This window comes from Egretta garzetta, unplaced genomic scaffold, assembly GCF_000687185.1.
Source record: "Egretta garzetta isolate BGI_Z169 unplaced genomic scaffold, ASM68718v1 scaffold217, whole genome shotgun sequence".
NCBI lineage: Eukaryota > Metazoa > Chordata > Aves > Pelecaniformes > Ardeidae > Egretta > Egretta garzetta.
Genome location: NW_009260395.1, coordinates 1,125,712 through 1,145,874, shown reverse-complemented (window position 1 = coordinate 1,145,874; position 20,163 = coordinate 1,125,712). Strand labels below are relative to the sequence as shown.

Here is a 20,163-nt window from a genome sequence, read left to right as displayed (position 1 = left end):
GAAAACAGGAAAAGCAGAAGTTCAGTAGTTGCATACAAAATAGAACAAGAAAATAAGCAGAAAAGTATGTGTACAAAAAAGCTGAAAATAACCCCCAGTGGAAAGATGCAGGTGTATTTTGTTACTGTCCTAATTGTGCTTAATGGAATTTCCTGTTTCATCCCCAAATTTCAGAGGAATTTGAAGAGAGGAAAAGTGCATTCAGGGTATTATATAGGAATAATCCCTGATGATTAGGAGTTCTGCCTCTCGAGGTTTCCTTTCAGTACCACAAGGATATTAAATTCTTGCATAGGGCTCTTTCCCAAGGGTGCACGCAAAGATCAAGTGACGGCAGCAGAGGGAGAGAGAGGAGAGGCAACGTGCAGCACACTTCAGATGGAGTGTGTAGGCAGCCAGCAGTGTGTACGGCTGCAGGGGGTTTACTGTAACAATAAGAAAACAGAGTCAGTTTAAAATTAAGCTATGAGATACAGTTCTATCAATCTGAACGCTTGGCAGAAAAATGAGGCTGACCCTGGAGTGTACCTGACACAGATCTACAAGAGTTACTTTTGGAGGTAGCCCCATGCCAAGGTGCCTTGTGGCTTCAGTAGCATTAAAAAAAAGAAAAAAAAATCAATTATTTTATTAAAAAAATGTTATATAATGAAATTATTCATGTTGTATATTCATATTATTCATGCTAATTATAACATTAATGACTTCATCAGCAAATAAAACATTGTCATTTTCCCCTTTCTCAAATCATTCTAATGTATGCGTAGCCAGATGCTGATCTCGTTCTGAATTCCTCTGCTGAATGGTTAGCGATCTCTCCCCTTGTTTTGGGTTTTAGCCACATTTGCGCACATTAGATCTGTCCCATTGAGAGTCCTAAGGATGATTTTTATCTGCTCCTGAAAGAAGTTTGGATGCCTTCCCTGGCTGCTGTTTAAACGTTTGTGTATCACAGGCCTTTCTTGGCCAGGGCAAGCAAAACGGTGATGCCATCCCTGCTGGTTAGACCGAAACTGTGTCCTGGTTGTGGAAAACTGATCCCCTGTCAGACGGATGGTAGAAATTTCACAGTTGGACAATTACACCATGAGGCTGTGCCATTTTGCCTGGTGCTAAGAGTCCTAAAGCCACCTGTGTATTCACTGGTTAACCGGTGCTTGCCAAAAGAGAAGGAAAAGTTGGGAAATAGAGGGCAGGTATGAAGGGAGAATGTGGCAGATGAGCCCAGAACAAAAAAAGTGAAATGGGAAAGAGAAGACAAGGGACTGTGGAAATGATCTGTCTTACGAGAACATCAGTTTAGGTTAGCTCTTGGTTTTGGCCAGTGTCTGGTAGAAACAAGGATTTCAGGTGCATTGTCTTTATAGATGTTTGAATTTCTTATGTTAACTTTAGGCAGTTCAGTGGTGTTTTTTTAGGACATCCCAACTTGAAACTGATATATAAAAGTGACTACCTGCTTCTTTCAGATCTCTGTGCAGCACCTGAAATACAGTGAGCACAGCATCCCGTGGGGAGAGGGAACTAAATACCCAACTTCCAGAATGCATTGACTTTAACAGGTGTGATGCTTCAGCTGATGCAGAACAGCAGCTTTCCAGTGAATATAACACATCAGCATAGTTCCTCCTTTGGATTTGTACTAGCTCTGTCTTTTATATGGAGGAAGATAAGTGTGAAAGAAACCAGTTTTTAAATGATTACTTGCTTTCCATCTGGCATTTTGGAGAACACTCTCTTCTTGTTCTTTCAATTCATCTTTAACTTGTTTGGAGGAATTCTTTTATAGCCAAATAATGCAATTGGCAGAAGACACGGGGTACGCTATTGTAAAAGTAAGAGTATAAAATTTTTGAAAGAGAATTTTCATTTTCTTCCCAAATAACTTTTCGAAAAAGCCAGTATCCAGAATAGCAGTTGAAGAGTACTCTCTAGTCTGCCATGGTAGCAGCTACATTTTATTTTATTTCAGTTCTGACACATTGATGTTTGACATTTGTAGGATTCGAGGGATAATCATATTTAAGGAATTATGCCCTTAAAAATTCTTGCTGGATGATATTTTTGCCTACTTTTAGGTGTCTGTACTTCCTGAAGTGTTTTGAGGTGTGTTGGAAGGACACTGTGGTAATACGGCAGTTGCAAAGAAATTCTGATTCCTTTCATGACTGTTGTTTTTAGAGGTGAAAATATATCCCGTTTTAACACTCTTTTAAAGTCATCTAAAGGATGTGATAAAACACAGCAAGAAACGAAGATTCGGGGATAGGGTGACCGTCTGTAACTTAGTGTCTTTGTCTCAAAACTGCAATATAATGGCACTGTACGTTCATTCGATTTATGACTTGGATAAAGGTCTCATAAACTTCTTCTTAGAGATGTGAAAAGGGGGAAAGAAATAATCCCTCATTTTTCCACTTTGTTCTTGTTTGTTTTTCTTCAGCAAGGAAGGGTATAGTGCTTGAAGAGCATCCAATTGGACATGAATTTATTACACAAGCAGGTTGAAATGTTTAAAATAACTTTTTTCTGAGACCCTGCTTATTTCAGGCACTTATTAAATGCCTTTGAAGCTGGGGTGTTGGTTTCTTGAACTGCCTTGCATTCCTTATTATCTTCTGTTGTTAGTATTGCAATGGGATCTATAATTTTGTTGCTGGTAGACTCTGTGCTAGAGTCTATCTGAACCTGATCTGTGAATCCTCCTTCTCTAAATATCCCTTTACTAGGGCTTTTCTCCCCAAATGCTGCATTGCTACCTACCTTTTCTTGTTCCTTTGCTTCTGCAAAGTGATCTTATGTTTATTTTACTTCCTTCCCCAATACTCTTCGTCTAATTCTGTTGACCAACAGAAGTGCAATGTTGTCTGGCTCCCGTGGCCTCTAGCTGTATGAAGAATTCTTCTACACATCTTTTTATTTTCAGGAAAAATATAAAATTTTGTTTAAGACTCTGCACTGACTTACTCTAGTCTGATGCACAGACTTTGTGTGGGATCCAGGCTGCACTAGGAGCTTACATTGAGCTACTGATGTATGCATGTGAATCCACTTATGTATGTAGGCTGTCTAGTAATGTTAGAAGTGGAGGTATTCTTTAATCTTTTCCAGTTTCCCTTTGCTTTGAGGACTCTTAAGTTTGAATTCTGAAATACTACTGTTGGATTCCCAGGAAGCACTAGGAGAACTCTCTGCTGCAACTGGGAAATCTTTCTCGTCATTCTTTTGTGTGACTCCAACTTTTGCCAATGGCTGGGTGATTGGTTGGTTTGTTTTTTTCATTTTCCTTTTTTTTTGTTGCATTTGTGGCTTGTTTTTTTTAAGTCTCCTGAATTGTGCTTGTTTTTAGTGATTACACTCAAGGTCATATATGGGACTTTATATTGCTTCAGACCTACTCTTAGGTTTGGGTCATTGAATGTTAGAGATATTCTTTCATACTGTGTTGAACATGATGCAGAAAGGTACAATTCCTGAAGAACAGCAATATAATTTCTTTTTGGTCTTACTGAATTACCATTTGAAATGTAGTGATCTTCTGTTGCTCATGACTGTACCATGAGAAACCAAATCTGGGTCTTTCAACAGCACTTACTTTTTTAAAGTTTACTGCTTTTTAGGTAAGCATTCTCTTTTGGGTCCCAGGTGTCTTACTGTATATAGCACTTGATCCACTGTTGAAGACAGACATCATCCAGCCTGTTTAATAAGGTGAATATGTATTTCATCACTAGACAGAATTCTTGACTTGTGTTCCTGTGACATAAGGGACTTGCAGAAGCAGACCTGGAGAGTATTTTTAAGGTGTTTTGAAAAGTACTACTATTTAAAAGAGGTCATGCAACCAGGAATTTCCCTGACTACTACTAAGTGCAAGCAAAGCAAAACAGTAATGGTATTCTGTGCTGCATGTGATACTCCTGATATCCAAGGTGGTTTGATTTCCATTCTTCCTTTTTTTTGTAGTCTACCAGCTGTCTTGTTTCATGTGTATTTGCATTCTCATGGCAGATTTTTTTTATTTAAAAAAAAAAGTAAACCTTTATTTCTGGTAATAGCAAAATGGTGCCATTCTGTAGGTAGTGCTTATTGGTGTTTCTTCTACTGAAGCTCCAGTTTTACCCTCTTATGCTTATATGACAGAAGAACAGAGACTTGATTTTTACCACCCAAACCACTAAATACTGTTTTCTACAGCTCGGGGGTCTCCTGTTTATGTTGAATATAGATTACAGCATTGTAATAAACCAGAACAAGAACGGAGTTGAAGTATTGAACTGTTGATTTTAGTCTGCAGTGGCTTCCAGTAGGAAATGCACATAAGCAGCTAAATGTATTATAGCTAAATAAAGTAATACTAAGGAGGCTTAGTATTTGGTTTGGTACTGAGCATATACCAAATTAAGCTATGTTAGAGAATTGCAGTGTTCAGGAAAAGCATGGGCTGTTGTCTGTGTTTTGGGGGGGAAAGTTACTTATATACGCTACAAAATAAAGTCTTAATTTCTTTTCATATCACATTATATACACAAACTACACCTGGGATATTTGGAAGATTTTATTTTATTTGGAGACTCTGTTTCAATTATGAGAGTATGTCTTTAAAATGCCTTCCGCTATAACAGTCCTTTGCTAGGGCTACCCCAGTCAGTATCCTAAAACAGATTAGGACTTGTTGTGAAGATACTTCTGCCATTTCCTTAGCAATTCTTGGAGCAAAACAACTGAAACAAATCTGCCAAGACTCTGAAGGACCAGCACCTCCAATATAAAAGAAATCTGTGTAGCATACTGTTTTTTTTTTTTCTCCCTGTCATTTTGATAAGGAGATTACTGGAACTATTCAAGGTAAAATTACAGTCAAGTATAGCATAGAAGTATTGCAGCACTGGGACTTCATTTAAAGAGGAAAAACTTGAAAAAGTTCTTTTGAATGCTTTTTACATTTGCTTTAGCTATCTGTGTTGACTGTTTAGAGTATTAATGGCATACAATTTTAAAGTCATGTAGAGCAGCCAAAGCAGAAAGTGGAGAAATACTTTCCTAAATCCTTTAAAAAGTCAAGATGCCATGGGATATGTTTGTCATCAAAATAAAAAAGATTGGTAAAGCTTAATTATATATAATATATTTATATATGTGTTCTGTGAGTTATGAAGCTTGGTGAAATCCACTGCCATTTGGCTTTGAGTCCCATGACCCCCCCATACTTTTCTTGCTTTCCTTTCCATTCACTGTCTCTTGCTGCTATTGCCATAAGCCCACCTTCTTACCATGTCCTCTGTCACCTTGTGTCGCCTTCAGTTCCTCCAGTCCCTATCTACAGACTCTGTCCCTCCCAAATATCATCTAGATGAGATGTATCCAGTTTGTGTGGGTTTCCACTATTAAGATCCTATAAGATACCACTAATCCTCAAGCATGTCTTCATAAAAAATCTAGTATTTTTGGAGTTCCCTTTTAAATGTGGCACATGTAACTAAAATGTAGCAATTAATGAGCAAACAAAAAACCTGTGGATCATTCAGCCTTGTTTCTGGTAATGTGCTACTTGAGTTCTTTATCCATATCTAGCAACAGGTGCACTCAAGAAAGACTAAATATTGAAGACAAAGTGTTTTCTTCACAAAATGCCTTAGTACTGTTCACTTGGTAAGCATAACTGTTGGCATGTTTTCACAGAATATGAATATGAGGTGCAGAGTCATGGTCTAGTTATTTCACAATAGATGATTTAATGGATAGTGATAGTCATAATAGGAGAGGAAGAGGGGGAAGACTGAAGTAAAATATATAATAATATATGATTTAAAAAAATTGTGCATCTATTTAAAGCTGAAGTTATGTCAAGATAATATTGAAATACCTAGCCCTTAACTTGAGATGGAATACAGTAATATACTCTTCTCACCACTGTCACGCACCTATATTTTAATACCTATGCTTTCTAAGATTGTGTATGACTGCTCTCAGGAGATGTACCCAATGATTGCACGTGCTACAGATGCCATATGGAAGGAAGCAATGCTACTGCTTACGTACTTTATGCTTTTCTCAAAAAAGGGTACTAGAAGGAGATAAGTAATTTTTCTTGCTAATTTATATATACATGCAATTTTTCTGTATATCTTTTCAGCTCATGGAAAAAACTGACAGAGACTACTACACTCTGGATGACATGTTTGTTTCTAAAGCAGCCAAAAGAGCACGCAGCGGGGAAGAGGAAGAAATACAAAGAAGAAAAGCAATACATGAGCACCAGCAGCTTGCTGCACGCATGGAAAAGTGCCCATACTGCTTTGATAGCAGTGAACTTTCTAAACATCTTATTATTGCAATTGGCACCAAGGTAAGAAAACAGCAATTTAACACAAATGTAAAAATAAAAAAGAAATAAAGGAATGCAGTGTTAATGTTCAAGTGCCTAAGATTAAGAACAAAATTGCTTCTATGAAATGACTTATTATTCTGCATCTTATTTTCCTTGCCCTTCCAATTGATTTCACGAATTCCTCAATGGTGAGGGAGAAAAAGATAGAAATCTGTCATGAATTATAAAGCTAATCCTTGATATCAGAACTTCAGATTTGTGGATTTGTGGAAGACAGGAGCAATAATGAAAGATCTGAGCGCAGAGATTAGACTGTAGGTGGATTTGTGGAAGACTAAATCACACTGCACTGGAGGTAAATTTGAACTGGTGAAGAATTGTATCTCAATGATATCAAAGAAAATGAAGTGAACAATTCCATTGTTAATCCTAAAATCTTTTGAAATAGAAGTTTGATATGGGGAACCTTCTTGTTTCTGTTAATGCTTTTAAAAGTTGCATAAATATTTGGATTTCCAAAGGTTTCATTTATTATTGATGTTTTTAATTTTATTTGAAACTTTTATAGGCCGAGGGATTAAATGCATAGCTAGCTATGTATTATGGTACATTGCACTTATTTTTTTATATAGATAGATTATATATATAAATGCATACAGGTATCTATCTGTGTGTATATATATATCTTTGTATATATATGTGTTTATATATCTAATAGATATATATACAGAGATGTATCTATGTCTGTATGCATTTATATATATAATATCTTATTAAAATGCATACAGATATCTATGTCTATATAAAAATGTATTGTAATGGACAAAACAGTGGGATTTCATAATAGTTAGGATACCAGTTGGTTTATAAGGCTGGTATTGGTGTCTTGGTGGTGGAGCTGCTGTCTGGATACTACTGGTTCACTGGAACTACTGATAGATAATGGGACCTTTTTAAAAACGCTAAAGTTACTAATACTTTGCTGTAGTTAGAAGGTAATGGCTTCTATTGGTTTGAATTTTAGCAAATGATGTATTTCTTAGCCTTAGCAACGGGAAGATTTTTAACGCTGGAAAAATGGGCACTTTGTTTTTTGTTTGCTTTTTATAGGTATACTTGTCTCTACCAAGCAACCAGTCCCTTACTGAAGGTCACTGCCTGATAGCCCCTCTGCAACACCACACTGCAGCCACTCTTTTGGATGAAGATATCTGGGAAGAAATCCAGGTCAGCTGAGAAACTGTCTCATGTTCTAACACTTTTGTAAAATAATGTTGTTTTGCACAGTAATATACTTGTCATGAGTACCCATTTTCATAATTTCCAGCCTGACAGCTCTTTTCTGATTCCACTAAGGGGCAGAACATTCACACATTATGGATGAAAATTAGTGGTCAAAAACTGAAAAAGGGAGATGCAGGGGAAACACTGACAAAAAGTTCTCATTCATAAGCACTAGAAAAAGTTGCCTGGAATGCTGTGGAACCTCTGTTGTTGGAGGTCTTTGAAACCAGGTTAGAGTGCCATCTCTCAGGGGCAACGTAGGTACAGCTGATCCCTTGCAGAAGGTGGAATAACTGCCTTGGCAGATTGGATTTCCTTGGAAGTGCCAAGGAGAAGAAAAGTATTGTCAGGGCAGAAAGATCACTTATAATGAAACACAAGTTATGTTGTTCATATATCTTCAGGGTTTTTAAGCTAATCTGATGTTTGGGTGGATGTCAACTGAGAAAGAACTATCTCATTTTTCTTCAAATCAGTGATGTCTCTGTTAGATTCTAATTTCCTACTTTTTTAAAAAGAACTATTAGAATAAAGTGCCAAGCATGATGGGTCATGCTTTCCAACTCCTTTATTAAGACATTTTGAAGGTTTTGAGTTCTGTTTTCTTTGGAAAAGGAAAATCAAGGGAGGAATGTAACAAGGTTCTGCCTAAGAGATTGACAATGATTGGTCCTGTCCATGTGGTTCCATGTCCCATCCTCCCCGGCCATCAGGGGAAAACAACTTTATATCTCTTAAACAATTCTTATATCAAAACATTGGATACTGTTTCAGACTGGAGAACGGCTTTGTTGCTTGCAGTTGCTTAGATTTAAAAGTAGGTTAATTCCTGAGTTTGAAATGGTTTAAGTAACATTGATTTTGCTTCAGGCCTGGCAGATGGATTCTCTGACTTTGTAAATTTGCTCCCCACATTGATTCTCATGGCTGATGTAATTTTTGTACAGTGTTTCCTAGTAAATTATGCTCCTCCCAAGCAGGAAGTGAAACTTCTTTTCTATGTGACAGAAATGCTTAAGTAATTTCGATAAGAAGCTAGTAAGTGCAACAAGTAGGGATCAGGAGGAACAACAGAGCATGGGGAAAGGTGATAAATATGTTTATTCTATATCTTCTATTTATCCTAACCTCTTTTAACTAAATAAATGATAATTCTTCCACATTTGTATAAGAAGAAAAATAGCAAATGCAATGCCAATCTTTTCCTTGCTAGAAAAAATCAGCTGGTTGGTAAAACCATTATCCACTGACCCTGTGAATACATTCATAGCCACTTTAAACATTTCCTTGTGACAAAGTACTTTGGGAGGTGATGGACACAGATTACTTTTTTTCATCTTCTGTGTAATTCAGTAGGAAGAGTCTGGAAGGCTTTAGCAGGAGTATAAGCATACATATATTCAGTGAGTAAACTAACCTTCTGATGCCAGAGCCATATTATATATCCCTGTTGAAGAGGGGGGGAATTATCCCACTTTAGATATTCATAAAATGTTGTATTAAGCACATGTTTTAGCTAACTGGTTTTGCTGGGCTATTTTTTTTTTTTTAAGATATGTTGGAATAAAGCAAGAAGGGTTCTTTTATACTGTATGCCTTCAGGCACTTGAATTTAACATATTGTGTGTTTTAGACTAATACGCTCACTTGCATATATATACTTGTAAATACACATGTAACTTTCTTAATATGAAAAGATATAAATCTTTACATGTTCTGTATTGCATGGACTATTACAGGTATCAATGTCGTGTGCATCCGATCATAAGCCAAGCCCTATTATTTGCTCTTATGAACGGTTTTGTACTTTCCAGTGCTAATTGTCCTTGGTGTTTTGGCCCACTCAGAGTTTGGAGGAAAAATGCAGTGTATTTAAAACCAAGAAATTGCAGTCTGGGAAATGTTAACTAACATCTGCAGATATTCTAGGCTTTTCAGTAGATTTGTATTTCTGTTGATATTGCAGGGTGGCAACTGTAAGTAACAGTCCTTCCCAACCTTTAGTTTAATGTTTCTCTTATCTCACCACAGTTGCTTGCTTTTGGTGTATTTCAGAAGTAGAGGTCTGGGGGACGGGGTGAAGGGGAGAAGGTGACAAACTATGAATTCAGAGGTGTCTGTCGCTCTGCGCAGTGAAGTCTCGTTTCAGTCATGGTACAGTGATCCAGTCACTGGGCAACATCATCTAGCCGTGTTTCACTGGTTGTGTTAGGGGGTGGTGGTAGCGTTTCTTGTCACAGCATGGAACAACTTATTTGTGAGGAAAAATTCAGGGCACACAGGCCTGCTTTGGAGAGCTTAAATACTTGGTTAAGATATATATTTGGCCAATTTTCTTAGACTTGTAGTTCAATTCATACTGTGCAAGGTGACAAAGGGGTGGGGAGAAGAGAGCTCAATTTCTGTATCTGTTGCATTGAAAACCTCATAGTGATTTGTTTTCCATCTGTTTTACTTGAGTACTTGCTGATGTTTATGAATATGTGTAGTCGCTTATGGTTTGATCAACTCTCCATTTATGTTGATAGGAAAACGTAAACCTTTAGATAGGATTAGCCTTTTAATAGTGTCGTTTGTACTTCTAAGCATTATTAATTGAAAAATCAGTGCAAAAAGGACAACCTATGAGTTATGTGAGTTGTAGAGCTATGGTACCCGTGGTCTATGAGAGTCGTACACTTTCAGTTATTTCTTGGCTTACGCTGTGGAAATAGTGTAGAAGGCATTTATAATACAAAGGTCTTAATTTTAAAAAAGCCGTTTTCAAGATCTTGAGACACGTTTGGAAACATTCAGCCTGTCACAAAGTCAGATCTTTTGTGCATTTGAAAATGAGTCTGAATGATGCTCTTGCATATCTTGGATACAAATACCAACTGCCAAGAGTCAGGGAGCAGCAAGAGCAGGCGGCTCCGCAGGGAAGGCAAGGCAGGGATGGGTGGAAGGTGGCGGGCAAGGCAGGTGGGGGAAGTCACCTCACTGACAACACACACTCCTGTGGTACCCAACCAGATAATAATGGCAGGGCCCCGACATAGGAGCTGGGAGAATAAGAAATTGAAATACACTTTGAGTAGGTGCAGCACCTAATCTCTGAAGGGAACTGGTAACATTGAGGCCAGGTGTATTACAGCATTGCATTTATTATGGTTAATATTCTATTAGTTATGGTTAGCTTCCATACAGTAAAGATAGTGTTTATAGCCATGACTTTCTTCGGAGGCAGTGTTAATATTTTCCTCAAAGGTCAAGTATGCCTAGCAGAAATGTCATTTTAAAAAAAAACCAAACTGTGTAATTGGAACGAATATGGAAGGATAATGGTATCTAGAGTCAATACAAGCCAAGACATTAACTTAGAAATTGTAAGCTTGGGATCTGCTGTTAAAGCCATATTGTTTTACGGAGCATCACAGTTATGAAGGTCAACATAGTTTTAATTTCAACTGTAAAAATATGTGCTATTTATTAAAACTGAGTTTGTAGTGTTAACTAAAACATGTATTTCATAATTGTTTTCTAGACTTCCTATCTTTGTAACTTAGAAAATACAGATCATGTTAAATTGTTGAATAATACCGAGTTTTCCTAGTATGATTGCTGCTTTCATCCATTTCATTATGAGTTTATTATGAATATATGTTAATGAACTAATATAAAATATTAGAAATTAAAACTTTGAAAAGCTAACTCAAATTACACTTTTTTTTTTTTTCTTTAAACAGATGTTCAGAAATACGTTGGTGAAAATGTTTGAAGCTAAAGACTTAGACTGTGTGTTCCTAGAAACAAATATGAGTGTGAAGAAACGGTATCATATGGTATACGAATGCATTCCTCTTCCAAAAGAAGTAGGAGATGTGGCTCCGATCTACTTTAAGGTACGCAAAAATGTTTTTTCTTAGGTAATTTGAATGTATTTATCATAATTCATCTATTTCTGGAAAACTTTTCTTGATATTCAAGTACTATTTTTGAAAAGATGGATTCTTTGATCCGACTTCTTGATCCATTCTTTGATCCTATTCCTTGATCTTAAAACAAGCCCTGTGAGGTAATTCTGTTTTTCAGGTAGTCAGTGGAAGGGCTGTATGTCCCTGTGCATTTGCCTCAAGTTTGACTGCACTGACAAATGCTGGAAGTTGATGAGAGAATTGTAGTTTCTTGAAATTCTCTAAGGATTGCAATACTTCTCATTCAAGTCCTGTACTGTAAACTTAAAACCCCATATGTGTACCTTGGCAAGCATAAAATGAGAAAATAATGTCAACTGTTCTAAGAAATAGCTATATATAATGATTTATCCCCATTTAATTTCAGTAGACCCAAATTCTACATGTGTCTTAGGTCTCTGATAAACATTAGACAGCATGATAGATATTTCTTCTATAGCTTTTCTGGTCTCTTTCCACTAACCCTGTAAGGAAAGGCTCATTGAACCTTCTGCCTGGAATGGATGTCTTTTGGTTTTCAGCAACTGGATCATGATTTACCTTTTATAAGTAAATTATTTTATTTGTTCTTTGAAATATTGTTTTTGTTTTCCGGAAACAAATAATGTAATTGGTCTTTGAAGTGGAGCAGTCAGTTGGATGAACAGCAATGCAGTAGCTTCTACCATGTTTGAAACTCTCCACCTCGCTGATTTCATTGCTGTGCTTCAAGTGCTGGTAAAACTTGTGTTTTGTCTGAATGCTGGAGGAAAGACAAAGTACAAGATCGAGTGCAATATCATGTGCATAAAACTTTCTTTCAGAAGTTTCCACCATTAAAATACATAGCAAGTGACATTTAAAACTTACCTACACTGTACTACACTATACTCACTTCCATACTGTGGAGGATACAGAGGCAGCTTTAAAGAGTTTTAAGTGCAATCAGCCTTTTAAGCTGGATTCTTCTCTAAGTGTTTAAAAAAGAAAAAAAGAAAAAAGCTAATATACTGTAATGAATCCATCAGAGGTTTTGTACGAGCTTAGTAAGAAAAGAATGTGACCTTTTAGTTGAGACTTGTTAGAGGTAATTTGTGTCAGGCAAAAGTTAAATTATATTAAAAAAAAAAAAAGAGTAATAGAATTAAGTGAGTTTGAGGATATTGTACGATTCCTTTATAAAGTATATAAGTTCTGAAAATCAGAAAGGTTGCCAAAAATAAAGTTACTTTGTTAAGAAATAATTAGTACTTGCAGTGCAATGTACTTCACGACATTGAAAAGTTAGTTCTTTGCTTGCTGTATGAAGGACTATTTTCACATTTGCATAAAATGATTTTACAGAAAGCTATAATGGAGTCTGATGAAGAGTGGTCTGTGAACAAGAAGTTAATTGATCTTTCTTCAAAAGATATTCGGAAATCTGTAAGTAATGAAATGTATTGAACACTGAATTTCTCAGCAAATTCTCCTAATCTTTTTTTGCTATTAACTGTTTCAAAGAGAGAAGAAAGGGACCACAATTAGATTAGTGGAATTTATTTCAACAGTAGGTGGACTGAGCTGCAAGCATTGGTTGAGAACAAAGCTGGCACTTTGAGGACATGTACCAGCATAATTTTCTTGATTAACTTTAAGAATTAAGGTAGATCAAAGATTTGCAAATTACTTTCCTGGAAAAAACATCATGTGTCTTTTTCACTGACCTAGAACAGCCTTTCGTGTTGCTAAGTTTATGAAGTGAAAATATAAATAGCATTGTAAGTCTTTTTTTCTAAAACAAGGGAACAGTACTCTATCTGTCTCCTGGATACTAAACTGAAACATCTTTGTATATGCAAATCTTAAAGGAATGATGCTGAAACTGTTAAGTTCGAAGATTTTTTCCATCTTTTTAGTGTTAAGGTGAAAGATGTGTGGTATATAGACTTCACCACGAGTAGTTTACTTCTATGTAGTAATAATACGTAATTTCTGAAAGTGTCTTTTAGTAAATACAGCACCTTTGCACTAAAAAAAGTCCTAGTTTAGGAGAAAGAGGTTTTTAAGGGTTTTAATAATGAGGCATGAAGCCTGATATGACAAAGAGAGAGAAATTAAATACAGAAGAGTAAGGGATTGGGTGGCTGTATAGTAGGAGAGGTTTTGTATATTGTGATGACTCTTGAACTAAAACAACAGTGGTAGCAAATGTAGCAAAAAGTTAAACTTTATTCTGCCGCAGAAGCTGAAATGTCAGATAAATGCAATGGGAGTCAGTTATGGACCATCTTATTCAAACTGGTGAGGTTTCACCTGGAAAATTTGGGTCTGGTTTTGGGCACAGCATTTTAAAACAGTTACAGAAGAGGAGAGCATTGGTTGGAAAACTTAACTAAGAAACTGGTTTAGGGGTTGTGCAGTCTGGGAAAGAAAAGACTGAAATCGGATGTGGCGGTAGATTTTTGTATATAGGATGTTGTTTTAAAGAAGCTAGTGCTTAGTTGTTCACTAGCACTACTGGGTGCAGACAAGAAGGAATTCAGTAGAGTTGTAGCAAGGACTTAGGGAAGACTTTAAACTTAACGTGGATGTAAACAGACAACAAAATAGGTATGTTCTGGATATCTTCACTCATTAGTGTTTCAGAACAGGGAAAGGCAGTATCTGTCACAAATAAATGAAGTATAATTTTCTTCACACGTGGTAGGGCATCAGGACATTTGATTTCTTTAAGAATCTTCTTAGCCTTATGTTTCTGTGACTATTATATACCCATCTGAAGGCAGGCCAGTTTTCAGATTAAGTCACAACATTTCTTTGAATTAGTAAAATGCATCTGAGTGTAAATTGATGTACAGTTGTGTGATTTTAATTTTTTTTTTAGGGTAAAAGAAATGCCTGTAGCTTTCAGGAAGATATGAGAGTATAGTTTAGAGACCGAGCTGAAATTTGGGAAGTTGGAGAGTTGTATTAGGAAATGGTGGTGCCTGGAAGGGGGGTCAGACATGGCTGCAGCATCATCTAACGGGGGGATTGTGTGCAGAAATTGGGGTAACGGTGTCCAGAGGCTGAGCCTGAGCATTCAGCCCTTGCATAGCATCAAGGCCTTCTCTGCTTCTCCTTCTGCTCCCCGCAGCAAGGGAGCTGGGGGTGGGCAATGGGCTGGGAGTGGACACAGCCAGGAGAGCTGACCCGGCAGCAAGCAGTGTTCAGCAACAGCCAAAACACTGGCATTTACCAACAAGGGTTTAGTCAGCGGTCCAAAACTCAGCACCATACGGGCTGCTGTGATGAAAATGAACTCCATCCCAGTCCCATACATTGATAGACACAAATAAGATAGAGCTGACATTTTCCTTAAGGTGTCATCCACAGACCCATTTTTTCCTTATTTAATGATTTGTTTTTAGTTCATTTAAAATATTTTATGTTTCTTGTTAGGCTACATTGCCCCTTTTTATTAAATCTTAATTATTATTGGAGTGAATTTTCAAGGAATATATGGAACATGCCTTCTGAAAATTGTGTGGTTATTTGGACTGTAGCAGAGGAAATGCTTATGAATTTGAGGTTTTGTAAATCTTATCTGTACATGAACGTCCTCATCAATTAAAAGAGTGGAAAATAACTTGTTGTGGTGTAACAGCAGAAATTACGTGCAATACTGTAGCAATAAATGAATCCACCCCTCATTCTGTCAGACTGAAGGGTCTTTCCTTGAGGCAGGATAACCAGCATCTCTCTTGTAGGTTGAATTATTAAATTATCCAATTTGGCAAGTTAACGATAGCTTCCGGTCATGTAGTAGGGTTTTCTGGTAGTGTATTCTTCATAGAGGTGTTTCCCCTCCCCCCTGAGGGTCAAAGTTTCATCTGGGTAAATATTTCCTGTTATCACACAATACCTTACCTTAAATAGATGCAACTTGGTGGTGGTTGTCTTCAAATTTCTACCTAACCCATGTAATTCAGAGGCGTGGAGTCAGGAAGGCGTTTGCTCAGTGTGCGTGCTGCTGCCTGGTCCCTCCCCATCTCTCACCCGGTGCTGCAGGGGTGTCATCTGGAGATTCTGCCACCCAGCAATCATATTTTCAGTTTCCAGTGTCTTTTTATCTAGTTGTTGTGTGGTGTTCTTTCCCCTGGCCTGTTTGTTTTACTGTCTCTCTGTTGCAAGTTTATACAAGACATATGTTTGAGGAGTGGTTTAAAATAAAACGTTATACTATCAACTGTAAAACCGCTTTCAAATTCATTAAGTTGCAGGGAGCTTAACTGAATGCCTGCAGTCTGTTAAACATCTAAAAATGTGGATTTGTGTGTATAGGTTCCTAAAGGATTACCATACTTTTCTGTGGACTTTGGCCTTCAAGGAGGATTTGCTCATGTCATTGAAGATCAACACAAGTTCCCTCATTACTTTGGAAAGGTATTGTTGTGTAAAAGATCAATTTACCAATTATACTCTATTTTGTAAAATTTAAGTAATTAAAACAGATGCTTCCAGAACAGTCACTTTGATGTACCTTATCCCAATTTATTAGCTGGCTTTTCTTGGCGAGTTGTTATAACTTAGCTTGTTAAATAAAGGAATAATTGATTTCTTCACTGGCTGATACTCAGAATGTGATTCTAGATCCATGTTTCTTCTTAATTGATAGGAACTCTAGATATTTGACATGTAGTCTAATAGATGGAAAATATTTGCATCTATTTAAGAAGAAAAAAAAAAAGTTTTTTTCATGACCATAGTATTGTCATATGGGTGCACTGGCTTCTGCCTGTATAAATTAGGGTGCATACACATACAAACTCACAGACAACTCCTAGTATAATACATGCGTGGTTACATTACTCCATGTCGTATAGAGTATAGCGTATACAGGAAGAGCTGCAATAAAATCTTCCTTCCTTTATTACATCACAGCAGTCAGTTACTGAAAGAGTCAATATTGCAAAAACATTAAGAATGACTGAGGAAAAATATGATTTATTTCAAGAAGAGTTAAGAGCAAAGTGGGCAGCTTTCTTTTTTTCTGAACTTTTCTCTTTTTGGTCACAAACATACTAGTATGTTAGGATATTTATGCAGTGCATTACTATGCTGTACTTAAAAGAATTTTGCTGAGGCAACCATCTAACAACTGCAGTTCTAGTTTTTTAATTGGTATGTTTTTCAGAATTTCCAGTTTTAATAACTAGCACTTGAAGAAAACAGTGACAAATAATCTCATCATTTGAAAATATATATTTCTATATTCTATGGTAAAATAGTGTTAAGTAATACAGTAATTTTGCATTCATAATCATCTGTCTTTGTTCTACTTGCAAAGGAAATCATTGGTGGCATGCTGGACTTGGAACCGCGGCTCTGGAGAAAAGGAATCAGACAGAATTTTGAGGATCAGAGGAAGAAGGTGTTGCAGTTTGCACAGTGGTGGAAACCATATGACTTTACCAAAACGAAAGAATGAGTACATCCCTGCAGTCCAGGACTATATAAGACATAAATTTTATTAAAGGATATTTCATATGTTAAGAATAACACCAGTGTGTTATGTATTGCTAATATATTTTAAAACCAAGGATATTGTTTAATTGCTGACTACCTGTTTCTGGTTTAAACACTGTGTGGATCACATCAACCTGCAAGCCTGACAAACCACAAGTGTACAGTGGTTTTAGTTTTTCATTTTTTTAGCTGAGCCAAAAGAATAATATCCATGTGGCTATTGGAATTCTTCAAAATGTAACTTCTGCTTTTGGAGTTTTTATAATCTTTGAGGCAATTGATTTTTTTTTTTATATTGTATTTAGCATAGAGCCAGTGCTTTATTATTGCAGTGAATTTTGTAGAAAATGGTGTAAATTTTAAGAATGTTTTGATTAATACAAATACATTATTGCAGAAGGAAGCTGTACAGAAAATTATTTTCTGATTTTTGAGTCCTTGTGTTCTTTAAGTTGAGGTCATTGGAGTAATACAAATGTTCAAATATGATGTGATTGATAAAAATGTTGCTGCCCCCCTGCACAAGAATCAGTGCCATTTTCTGTACTTTCTTTCAATATGAAGTAATATTTTCAAGCTTAGCTTTTGCACAAAGTATGATGAGACAGTCCATAGCTGATGGCAAATAACAGCCTTAATGGTAACAGTTACTTATGATGGCAATAAAAACCAAACAAGAAAGAGGAGCAGTGAAGAACCTTAAGGACAAACACTCTCCAATGGCTAGAAAAGAAGAAAATCATCTCAGGGATCCCCCCTGGGCATCCTCTCTAGTGTGGCAGGCGGTCCACCATAGTACTTTTGTGATAGTAACAGCACCGTTTTCATCAGGAAACTCCCTGCTGGTTGTTCCTGCTTGTGATGCTGTTCGAGCTGATCGGAGCACGCTCTGATCAGAGGCAAGAGTTGCACGTGGCGTTGATAGTTCAGCTTTGTGCATGGATGTTGCTGGGAAACGCTTTGTCTGCTATTTAAAGGACTACTGTCTACAGTGCTATTCACTAGGTTTTGATTTTTCTCTTGTGTAAAAGTTACAAAATGGGGGTAGGAAAGGGTGAGGGGGGAGAAAAGGGAGATTCTTGCATTGATGTCAATCGCTTTGCTTGGGAAACCTGACAGCGGGCTCGGGCTATGTGGGCGTGGAGCTGGGAGAACAGAACAAGGACAGAAGAACAAGGGTGAAAACATTGCCCCGGCATCCTCCGAGTGGATACGGGAGAGGGTGCAAACTTGCAAACAAAAGACTGCAGTGCTACAGGGAAAGGCTCTGAGGGGCAAGAGGGGCAAGTGGAAGGCCCTTAGCGTAGCAGAGGTTGAGGCATTGTGCAAGTGTCCCAGTGTCCTCCTCACTCTTTTCTTGCTGAACCATTGCCCTGTACAGCGCCATTACCTCTTGTGAACTACTCAGATTAAGAAATGGATCACTAAATACGACAGGGTTGAATATGTGTTCATTTCTGGTCCCTTGGTGGTCTTTTGCAACTTTCCAAAACAGCTAGTACATTTTTTTATTATTATTTTTTGTTTTGTCAGATAAGTCTGGTAGAAGTAGAAATCTGCTGTGTTGTGAATTATTTTCTCTGGGATCTTTGTAAGTTTGTGTCACTGCAAGAGAAAGAACTTAAAAATAAGCTGTCATGATAACTTTAGCGATTTAATGTCTGATTTGTACTATTTCTCACCAGAAAGCCATGGATAAAAGGGCCAGTTCTACTGCTCTCCAGTAAGTTTTGATCTTCCTTAAGCTGTTTGGGAGATTACAGAGCAAATAGGACAGGAAGTAGTAGCTGCTAGTCGTTGCTTAGAATGTAGTAATGCTGAAGCACGTTTAGGTAAAGTGCAATCTTTGGTGGTGTAAAGCATGACTAAAAATTGTTTTCTCTGACAGCGTATGTTGCCTCTGGTCTCACCTGCCCGCCCGGAGGCTAGCTGGGAAGTGGCAGAGGTGACTTGTCTTTTAAGGCCATGGAAAAGTCATTACCCAGTGCTGTGCTTGGAGATGCAGTTTTTCTGCATGATATCACTTTGCTCAAAATTTGTGTTCCTCAAGGGAAGTGCAGTGTTTCACAAAGGATATCCAACTTGTACATAGAAAAGTCTTCCTCTCTGACTCATGGTCTGTGCACGTTTTATTATTGTGGTTTCAGCAAAACTACTGAATTCTTTGGACCAGAGAGGACTCTGAAATAATGGAGTAAGGGTAACAATCTCAAGCTAGTGATAGAGGAAAATGCGTCTTACCCTATTAGAAATATTCAGAATGGGAGGCTGCTTACACATACACTGAGAACAGTATCTGGTAATTGGTCACAGACCAGACATGCATATCTTCAGGTTAAACTGTTCCTCTTCATAAGTATCTCTAAATATTCATGAGGCCATGAGAGTGAACGCAGCTTGTTAGGGCACTTATGTGGAAGGCATGGTACACTTAGATGTCAGTCCTTACTCTTATAAATATTAAAATATTTTAAATAGACCTCCTTCATCCAGAAGAATATCCAATTCAGAGTACTCCTCTCTGTATTTCCTTGCTATGCTGAAGAAATTGCAACCAGGTCTTTCGGTGGTTTCAAGGAAGGTGTGCTGCACCAGCACAGCACCGTTGCTGCTGCTTGATCAAACCCTGGAACAGGAAATCAGACTCCAGCCTTTTATTCAATTATGTTTGCCACTAAGTTCTCTAGAGAGAACCGGGATGGATGCAGATCTGCCGCAGTCAAGCAGATCATCTGCCACAGGCCTTGATACCTTGAAGATTCCAAGCCTGGGTCTGTCTTGGGGAAAATGAGCTAAATGGACTCTCCTGAGATGTTCACTTTCTTCTTTGCTTTTTCTTAGTCTGTACTGTTCAACCTGGCATTCCCCAGGCCCTTGCGGTTGCTGTAGAAAGCTGCCTGGTGGCAGTTGTCTTCATATGAAGGACCCACATTTTGAGGTGGTTATTTTTGCTCAAATTGAAGAAAAACACCATGAATTTGTACCACACCATTTGAACCGCACACAAAATGAAGTGCAATGGTATCATTATCTATAACTATAACCAGTGGTTGGTTGATGTCAAGGTGATTGCTGGAAGTCATCCGTTTATGTAAACTGAGGTAATGAAAAATGAGGTTGATGTAA

General features: G+C 37.4%; 1 protein-coding gene across 2 annotated transcripts in view; it reads left to right on the top strand.

Annotated features, from left to right (window-relative positions):
- Positions 1 to 17,574, top strand: part of CWF19L2 (CWF19 like cell cycle control factor 2) — a 71,150-nt gene extending 53,576 nt beyond the window's left edge. The window contains exons 12-17 of one of the 2 annotated variants that reach the window (XM_009643044.2): positions 6,137 to 6,349; positions 7,442 to 7,558; positions 11,341 to 11,496; positions 12,892 to 12,972; positions 15,853 to 15,954; positions 16,859 to 17,574. In XM_009643044.2, coding sequence (XP_009641339.1) covers positions 6,137 to 6,349; positions 7,442 to 7,558; positions 11,341 to 11,496; positions 12,892 to 12,972; positions 15,853 to 15,954; positions 16,859 to 16,999 — 810 coding nt within the window. In that variant the 3' untranslated portion in view covers positions 17,000 to 17,574. Of the gene's footprint in view, positions 1 to 6,136; positions 6,350 to 7,441; positions 7,559 to 11,340; positions 11,497 to 12,191; positions 12,973 to 15,852; positions 15,955 to 16,858 lie in introns of those variants that run through there. The other variant, XR_004842555.1, reaches the window with a different exon arrangement.
- Positions 17,575 to 20,163: the final 2,589 nt, after the last annotated feature.